At 38.0% G+C, this 10002-nt stretch overlaps 1 protein-coding gene and 1 pseudogene across 6 annotated transcripts in view; one reads left to right on the top strand and one right to left on the bottom strand.

The window, feature by feature from the left end:
* The window catches only part of Trappc8 (trafficking protein particle complex 8), a 93419-nt gene that overhangs the window by 18688 nt on the left and 64729 nt on the right, over positions 1 to 10002 (top strand). For all 6 annotated transcript variants that reach the window (XM_023714125.1, XM_004623556.2, XM_004623555.2 and 3 more), the window contains 3 exons: positions 4328 to 4417; positions 4660 to 4834; positions 8049 to 8202. In XM_023714125.1, coding sequence (XP_023569893.1) covers positions 4328 to 4417; positions 4660 to 4834; positions 8049 to 8202 — 419 coding nt within the window. The remainder of the gene's footprint in view (positions 1 to 4327; positions 4418 to 4659; positions 4835 to 8048; positions 8203 to 10002) is intronic.
* LOC105742143 lies at positions 5432 to 5833 on the bottom strand (annotated as a pseudogene).

Below are 10002 nucleotides of genomic sequence, written 5' to 3'. Positions count from 1 at the left end.
TTTTTTTTTTTTTTTTGCGGAACCGGGGATTGAACTCAGGCCCTTGTGCTTGCCAGGGAAGCACTTATTCCACTGAGCCATCTCCCTGGCCCCTGCAAGAGAATTTTTAAGAAAAGAGAATTATTATCCCCAAGTGTTACAGTCTTGAGCTACCATGATTTTTTTTTTTCCTTTTTTAAAAAATGTATTTGGCTGTTGCAGGGTCTCACTATGCAGCTTATACTACTGGTGATCTTCCTGCCGTCAGCCTCCCCAGAGCTGGGATTATAGGCATGCAGCACCCTGCCCGGACTCTGTGGCAGGGCGGCGTGGCATGTGGTGTGGGGAATTGAACCACAGTCCCTGTTCTTGCCTAAGCTTGTCTAATCAGGCACTTTAGTCCCCTAAGCTATCTTGTTGGCCCCACCATGAAAATTTTTAAGAGACTCCCCCCCCAAGTTACTTGAAAAAGGGAAAAAAGTAGACTGTTTCCCATAGTTTATTGGCATTTAACAAAATAAAGGCAAAGGAACCATAGCATATTTTTGTTCACCATACTTCCAGGAAACATGAGTGAGGTGAATGGAGTAAATTGAAAGTGACCTCTCTGAAGGTGAAAATCAGTTTTTGCCATATATAGTTATAAGTTTTTTCTTCTCTCTTTGTATCCTTAATTGGGTACCCTGTGGTTTTTGGTATCAGTATATGTAGTCATAATTTTAGTTTGGGAAATTATATATATGTGTGCTTTGCCTTTTGCTGTTTAATTTTTTTAAATTTTATTTATTTATTTATTTTGGCAGAACTAGTTGTTGAACTCAGGTCCTTGCGCTTGCCAGGCAAGCTCTTATTCTACTGAGCTATCTCCCTGACTCCATTATTATTTTTATTAATATTATTATTATTATTTTAATGTATTTAGTATAGGGTCTACAGGGTCTCACTACATAGATAGGACTCTTTAGTGATCCTCCTGTCCTCCCAAGGACTGGGATTACAGGCATGCTACCACACCCAGTCACAATGCCACCTCAGCACTCAATGCCCGGGAGTGGGGCTGGCACTGCAGGCTGGGGATCAAACCCTGGTCCCTGTGTCTGCCTAAGCAGGTGTTTTAATCCACTGAGTTCTCCAGCCAGCCCTGCTTTTAAATTTTTAATTATTGATTTCTGTAGTTCAAAAGTCACAATTATAAAATGTATAGAGAACTCTAGTCTCTTATGTTCCTTTTCCTGTCATATTTCCTTTTGTTCTTCTTTCCCTTATAATTGTAATTTGTTTGTCCATTTGTTTCACTGTGCTGAGGTTCAAGCCCAGGGTTTCATGCATGCTGAGCAGTACTTTAGCACTCTGGAATTAGATTCATCTATTATTTTTCTTTGAAAACATAAAAAAATACGTATGGCCCTTCATTATTTTTCTTCATTGTTTTACACAAAAATGCATATTCTTTTGCTGTTGCTTATGGGTTCCTAGTGTACTATTTAAATCCATGTACTGTTATAGTTCATATAGCTGGTCTCTTTTTTTTTGGTGGCCGGCTCAGCCCACCCTGAGGGCAGGGCTGTCACGGCATGTGGTGCCAGGGATTGAAGTAAGGTCCCTGCACATTTGCCTAAGTTTGCCTAAGCAGGCACTTTAGACCGTTGAGCTATCTTCCTGGGCCCTGGTCTCCTCTTGAGAGTTTTCTAGTATGTAATTAGAAATAATAATACAAAAAATAGCTGTTTTGGAAGTTTTACTTGATTTATTCATAGCTCACGATTCCTACTACAATACTAGCCCTTCTCATATGACTACTCTTTTTTTTTTTTTTGTTTGATAAATTTAGAGCAGTGAAGTAAAAAGATAACAGAAAAATGGTCATAATAGGTACATATGTATAGTCATTTCTCCATCTCCGTAGGTATACTCTTGCGTTTTTTGTTTTGTTTTTCTTTTTCCAATGTTAATGCATTTGGTACAGGGTCTCACTATGCAGCTTGGACTTGTAGTGATCCTCCTGTTTCAGTCTTTCCAGTGCTGGGATTACAGGCATTACAGGTGTGTGCCACCATGCCCACCCAGTCTTGGTGGCTGGGGCAGGACCAGTACAGCATACAGTACTGGGGGTTGGACCCGGGTACTTGTGCTTGCCTAGGCAGGGACTTAGACCGCTAAGCTGTCTCTGCAGCCCTGTAGATACATTTCTAACCAAAAAATTTATCTCTTTTATTGCCATTACTTCTACTTTTTTTTTTTTTTTTTTTTTGGCGGAACCGGGGATTGAACTCAGATCCTTGTGTTTACCAGTCAAGCACTTATCCTACTGAGCCATCTCCCCGGCCCCGCCATTACTTCTAAATGAGAGCATATGTTAATTTTCCAGCCAGATGCTTACTTGACTGATTTGGTGTGTGTGTGGTGGGGGAATATGTTACTTATTTATTTATTTTTGGCGGAACCCGGGATTGCACTCAGGCCCTTGGCTTGCCAGGGAAGCACTTATTCCACTGAGCCATCTCCCAGCTCCGGGATATGTTATTGGTTGGTGAGAAAATTGGTTTCCTGTTGGAACAGATACTAATCACTGTTACTCATGCTTCAGTTTTTGTAATTTTTCATATACATTATAATGTTGTTGGCAATAGTGTTCTCTTACAGCAGTGAACACAAAATTGTTATAAGAGTAGGCCTCCTAATCCAGAATGCATGGATCATTCTAGCAAGGCTGAGGCATTTGGGTTGTTTTTTTTTGTGTGTGTGTTTTAGGGAAGGGTCTACAGGGTGTTGACGTTCCACTACTAGATCAGACTCGTAGTGATCCACCTGTTTACAGCCTCCCAAGAACTGGGATTACAGGCATGCACCACAACACACAGGCACAGTCTCAATTGCTGTCTCAGGGTGCTCCAGGGGTGAGGCCGGGGCCAGGGTGGGGCCTTTCAAGGCAGGCCCAGGGATGTCAAACCCCAGCCCCTGTACCTCCTTGCAGGTCCTTTAATTTGCTGAGCTATTTGGCCAGCCCAAGGCATTTGTTTAAATTTTAAGAGTTTTGTATTTGGCACCAGGATTATGCTATTTGGTCAGGATGCATTGTATTTTTTTTTTTTTTAACCCTTCCAGGCACTTAATTTGGTATTATAAAATAGAAAAAAAACTTGCTGTGTTTTCAGCATAATCAACCCAAAGAGCTAGGAATGTAGTGCTTATTTATTTGTTAACTTTTTTTTTTTTTTTTTTTTTTTTTTTTTTTTTTTTTTTTTTTTTTTTTTTTTTTTGGTGACAGGGTCTTGTTCTATAGTTCAGGCTGGCCCTAAACTTAGAGCGAGTCTTCTCCTTCAGTCTCCCAAGTGCTGGAATTAGGCATGTACAACATGCCTGGTGATTGTATTCTCTTAGTAGAGCTGTGTCTTAGGTGATCTGCTTATACCTAGTGAAATGGAAGTTTAAGTAAGTTCATATAAAAAAAAAATGTACAGAATGAAACAGTTGACATTTTAAGAATCACATATGCATTTATATAGACAGTAAAAACAGACCTATTTGTGTATACCTAAGGTAAGTTTCCACAAAAATTCCTCTTAAAAAGAATTGTTACCATCAATCTCCAGGAATCAGATTACAGAGTTTGTGAACTAAACCAATATTGACATGTTCAACCAGGTAATTCTTTGTGGAGTGTAGTCCTGTTTGTGCATTGTGAGGTGTTTTGCATGTCCCTCTTACCCCAGAGTAACAACCATACATTCCACCAGACACTGAATGAGTGTTCTTTTTTTTTTTGGTGGAACTGGGGATTGAACTCAGGCCTTTGTGCTTGCCAGGGAAGCACTTATTCTACTGAGCTATCTCCCTAGTCCCGAGGGTTCTTGTGAAAAGGAAACAAAACTTTTAATTGTAAAGTGTTTATATTCACATAGGTAGTATTTAAAGCATTACTGGATGAGTTAAGAAACATTCTATAATTAGATTAGGAATAGCTCAGTTTCATTTTTGCATGTATGTATATTCTGTGTATATTTGTATGAGTGGTTTAAAATGTGTCATATATACCTTTTTGGGGGGTGGTGAGATTGAGTCTAGTGCCTTCACACTGGCCTATACCTAAAGCCCTTTTAAAACTTTTTATTTTTTTAAAGTTGGAAAACTTATTGAAGAGAGGAAATGGGGAATAGCAATAGCTCCTGAGAGACAGGAGGGTCTGGAATGAGTTTCCTGTCACAGATATCTTAAAAGCACAGGTGAAAATGCTTGTTTGCTATTAGGAATTAGTTTTCATAGTATTTTTGAATATGAAATTGAAATTTTGTCTGTTGTAAACTGATTTTATTGAGGAATTACAGCTTTTATATGTTGTTATTTTTAGCTACTACTCCATGGTTTGAATCTTACAGAGAAACCTTTCTTCAGTCCATGCCAGCATCCGATCATGAATTTCTGAACCACTATTTAGCATGTATCCTTTTAAGTTCACTTAAAATTGAATACTGTATTATGGAATTTATTAGTCTCAGAATGTTAAATGAAGACAATTGTTGAGAGGCTATAGCTAATGTGGAAAATATATTTTGTGCTTACAGTAAAAGCCTATGAAGTCAGATATTTTTTAGCTCAGAAAATAGCACTTTAAATTTTACTTTAATGGATTATTTGTCATGATTGATAAGTGATAATTACCTTAATAAAATGGTTTACAAGGTATGTTGGTAGCATCATCTAGTGAAGCTGAACCTATGGAACAGTTTTCAAAGTTGTCACAAGAACAGCATCGAATTCAGCACAACAATGATTATTCATACCCCAAGTGGTTCATACCAAATACACTTAAATATTATGTACTGCTGCATGATGTGAGTGCAGGAGATGAACAGAGGTAAGATGTATTTTTTACTTTTGATTTGTTTGTAATTAGTTTAACATTAATTAATGAATTAATTTTTATTTATTTATTTTTTTGCGGAGCCGGGGACTGAACTCAGGCCCTTGTGCTTGCCAGAGAAGCACTTATTACACTGAGCCATCTCCCTGGCCCCAATTTAACATTAATTTAGACGTGACTTATTAAAACCTTGGATGTAGGGGCTTGGGATATAGCTCAATGGCACAAGCGCCTGCTTGGCAATCACAAGGTCCTGAATTTGATCCCTGATTACCCCCTCCCAAAAACAAAAGACCCTATCTCAAAACCTCAGATTTATTTTTTTATCTAACAAAGTAAAAGTTGATTATAATGTGAACTTATTCCTGAAGCACTTAATTTTATCTTTTATTCTAGAGTTAAATTTCAGCAGTAATTTAATGTTAAGATTTCATATGCTGAACCAAACTTCTTTTCAGAGTGTGTGTGTGTGTGTGTGTGTGTGTGTGTGTGTGTCTTATACAGTCAGTCTTACTTTTCTTTCTTTCTCTTTTTAATACAACAGGCATTTATTTAAGGTATGGTATCCGCAGACCAGATAACTTTTGAACTGTGTTTCAGGGTTAACTAAGTTCATAAAAATATTTTGAAGACAGCTGTAGTCACAGACTTCACTAAGTGATTACTTCTTTGCCCATTCTTCTCTTTTCTTTCGCAAATAACCTTTCTGAGGTATGGCTCAAGGTAGAATTTATTGTCCTCATATTTTGTCCACTGCTCTTTAGGCAAGATCTGATGCTTCATGCTCAGGTCCAGGGCTCTCTTAATGCGAAACATCCTGTCATTATAAAGGTTTTCTGGAAGCCTTCTTCTGGCTTCTTTTATATCTTCATCTTTATATATTGTATCATCTTGCATTAAGCCCAGCTTACTGAACCCTGCAGCATTGTAATACCACTTCCGAATACCTTCCAGCCACCGGCTCGAAGTCGCAATAGCCGGGCGGCCTGGCATCTTGACCCCAGAAGGATTTTTTTTTTTTTTGCTCTGAACGCCCTCAGGGCAGGTTTGGCTGGCTTGAGTTGTGGGGATTGAATCACAGCAATCTGAGTCTGACTGCTTTGTTGAAGCAGGCACTTAAAAAAGAACTGAGCTAGGGGCTGGGGAGATGGCTCAGTCGAATAAGTGCTTCCTTGGCAAGCGCAAGGGCCTGAGTTCAATCCCCGTTCCACAAAAAAAAAAAAAAAAAAAAAAAAAAAAAGAACTGAGCTAAGGGGCAGGCCCCTAGTCTTACTTTTCGTGTAGCTGAGACAAAATACCCAACACCCAGAATTCAAGGAGGAAAGGTTTCTTTAGCTCACAGTTTGTTGAGGGTTCAGTCTATAGTTAACTGGCTCCAAGGCAGGGTGACACTGCAGAGGGACAGTGCAGAGAAGAAACAGTTCTTGGCAGGTAGAAGGTCCCAAAGCACCAAGTAGCAGCAGTGACAGCAGTCCTGTCTCTGGCCCTTATATTCCACCTAGGCAACATGCCCTTAGGGCAGGTAACACTCACATCCTGAGAGGGCCTTTCCATTATCCTCACCCAGAACTATGCCAATCCAATCAGTAGACTGATTGAGTTATCCTGTGCCCTTGATCCCAGCAACACACACTTCTGATTAGCCACCTCTGGAAAGTCCCCCGTGAGGCATGAGGCCTTGCAGGGAGGGGATGTATGTCTAGACATAAGTCATAACACAGTGTTTGTACAAAAGCGCTGCCGCTATACACTTGTAGATCTTGTTATTTCTTCCTTCATAAAATTATTTCTCTTTTTTCACTTTTCTTCCCGTCTTCCTTCTTTTCACTATTTGACATTGCTTAGATGCACTTTTTCACCATCTCTTGTCACTTAATGTCTTTAGATTTAGTGTTCATCACAGTTCACAAAGAGAGATTTTGTGTGTTCCCTTAAGTATTTGTTGTTAGAGACTTGGAGCAGTCCTTTGGGGATTCACAAGTGAGTTGTCTTCAGAAGTTTTTGTTTGAAAAGTGTATACTGGAAGCAACTTTATTTCTTACATGTTTGGGATTTATTTTGGTAATTGTTTCAAGGTGTGGATCAAATTATTTTGTATCACATTATTCCAATATCAGTGTCATTTAGACTGATTTCTTTTTTTGCATTTCTCTTTTTTAAATGTTTCTTTTACATTTTATTTTAAAAGAAAAAAAACTCAAAGACAAAACCAAACCCCAAAACAAAAATGATACAGAATTTCAAAATAAGGTGATAGGGGGCTGGTCAAATAGCTCAGCAGATTAAAGTGCCTGCTTAGGCAGATGCAGCTGCTGTCAATTCCTGGCCTGCCATGCCAGCCGTGCTGGCCCTGCCCTCCGGTACACTGAGACAGCGATTGAGGCACAGGCCTGTAATCCCAGCTCTTGGGATGCTAAAAACAGGAGGATCACCATGAATCCGATCTGTGTAGTGAGACTCTGTAGACCTTGTCCTAAATACATAAAAACAAAGCAAAGGTGATAGGAAATGAACAACCATTGTTATTTTACATATTTTTATAGGATATATAATTTTATAGTCCTTTCTTGCCCAGGTCCTGAACATAAACCACCACCTGTTTTTTTTCATTCCTTGGGACTGGGGGTTGAACCCAGGGTCCTGTTCATGTTAAACATGTGCTGTACCATTGAACTACACCCAGGTGCTTCCCAGTGCCTTTTTCAAAGAATTACTCTGAATACATCTTTAGGGTTTTAAAATACCTGGAGCCTGTTTAGCATACTGAATAGACAGAAATAATTTGTCTTTAAGAGTTAGTTTCTGTCAGTCAGTTGAGTATAGTTTCTGTATATTGAATGGTTGGGTTTTTTTTTGGGGGGGGGTGGTGGAACTGGGGATTGAACTCAGGTCCTTGCGCTTGCCAGGGAAGTGCTTATTCCACTGAGCCATCTCCCCGGCCCCCTGAATGGTTGGAATATGTATATTTAAGTAGTGATTCAAGTAGTAGATTAGTGGTTCTTGTGTTCAGTAGTATCTTGGGAAAGTGAGTAGGATTTTATTGTACTTGAATTTGTTTATATATGCATTTGTATCTGTACGTGTATGTACATTTTCTATTTTTTTTCCCACTAACCTATTTTCTCTTGCCTTTTTGGGGTATTAAGAACTGTTGTCTTAAGATCAGCTTTCGGATTACTACAAGGTTTTTTCATTTTTTAAATTTTAGAGCTGAATCAATTTATGAAGAAATGAAACAAAAATATGGAACTCAGGGTTGCTATTTACTTAAAATTAATTCTCGAACGTCAAATCGAGCATCAGATGAACAGATACCAGATCCTTGGAGTCAGTATCTCCAGAAAAATAGTATTCAAAACCAGGTATATGTAAAAAACAATAATGAAGCAAACATCAAGAATTGTATTCCAGTTTTTATGTCTTGGTTTAGCTAGTACAAATGTTTATTTTATTTATTTATTATTTTTTATTTTTTTGGTGGAACCGGGGTTGAATTCAGGCCCCTGCACTTGCCAGGCAAGCACTTATTCCACTGAGCCATCTCCCCGGCCCTACAAATGTTAATTTTTATTGTGCAGTCTGACTAATTTTAATGTCAGCTGTGAGCTCTTCTATCAGTGTTTCAAAAGTTGTTCTTAACCAAATACAAGTCTTTATAGGTATGTAATAGTGTTAAATTGCTTTTTCTTAAAATATGAAAATTAGAAAATTAAAATTGTATTAGAGTCATTTGTAGAGATTTTTTCACTTGTCTGTTTTATTCATTATGAGTGCTTATGGTCAGTTCTTTATTATCCACATACTCTGGGGTTGCCCATCTATGTTTTCAACATGCTGTTCTTTTATTTAGCTTTGATTATTTATTTATTTATTTGGTGGAACTGGGGATTGAACTCAGGCCCTTTCACTTGCCAGGCAAGCACTTATTCTATTGAGCTATTTCCCTAGCCCAAAGGATGGAATAAGGATTTTTTTTTTTTTTTTGCTCTGAATCCCTTCAGGGCAGGTTTGGCTGGCTGGAGTTGTGGGGATTGAACTACAGCAACCTGAGGCTGACAGCTTTGTGGAAGCAGCCACTTAAAGAACTGAGCTAGGGCCAGACCCCCTAACAACATGCTGTTCTTACAGCCACCTTTGGCACTCATACTTTTTAAGCAGGTGTTTTTTTTTCCCCCTATCATCTTTTGTTTTCCTTTGTTCTTAATTTTTAGGAAGTGTTATTTTTTTCCTTACTGCCTCCTTAATCTAGAATTCTAGACTGTTAATCATTGTTTTGTTGGGTAGGTGTAAGGTTTTAACTTTTTTATTTTCCCAAGCTAAATCTACTTATTTCTTTAAATCTTTCAAGGGTGATTTCAGATTATTTCCTTTATTAATCTTATGCCACTTGTTGATAGTCAAGTTCCTTTGCTTAGCTTGATAATCAAGAGTTGACTTTATTTAGAAGCACAGTATAAATAAATGGAAATATATAACTACTGCATGCGATACTTTTTAAAAAGTAATTATAGAAAAGTTTTATAATTGTTCTGAGTATTGTTTAAAAATTTATTCACTGTATTTTTCTGTCAAATGGAATTTATAATTTAAACACTGTTATCTTACATTTTACTCATTTGAATAGTGAAATGATTGTTGACTTTAAGATTATGTCAGGGGAAAATCTTTAGTCCAGAAACAACCAATTGGATATGAAGAAGCTTTTTTTAGTATTTCAGGGCCCTACTCAGAATAGAAGCAATAATGAAAAATTCATTTTAGAGTTTAGCCATCTTTACCCAGTTTGTAAAGGGGAATAGTAGAGAAAGGTGTCAGAGATTCTATAATTTGGAATCTAAAAAACTCAGGGTTGGAAAATAATTTGAAGGTTATCAAGCCCAATTCCTGATTTAATAATTTCCTTTAAGCCAATGAAAAGCTTCATCTGCTGGTGGTATTTGCTCTCTCCTTAAGTGGTGACCCTTTTTTTGGGGGGTCATACTGAGAGTCAACTCCAGGGTCTCATGCATGGTAGGCACATGCTGTATACTAAGCTCATCTCCCAACTCATTGCTAAATATTTTGTTTTTAGACAGTCTTAGCTGCCCAATTTGGGCTCAGTGGGGGAAACATCCTGATTGACCCTGCTGAGTAGCTGGAATTAACTTTTTATTATAATAATA

This window comes from Octodon degus, unplaced genomic scaffold (genome assembly GCF_000260255.1).
Source record: "Octodon degus isolate 3935 unplaced genomic scaffold, OctDeg1.0 scaffold00003, whole genome shotgun sequence".
NCBI lineage: Eukaryota > Metazoa > Chordata > Mammalia > Rodentia > Octodontidae > Octodon > Octodon degus.
Note: the sequence above shows the minus strand (reverse complement) of the source record. Positions and strands in the feature narration are given on the sequence as shown.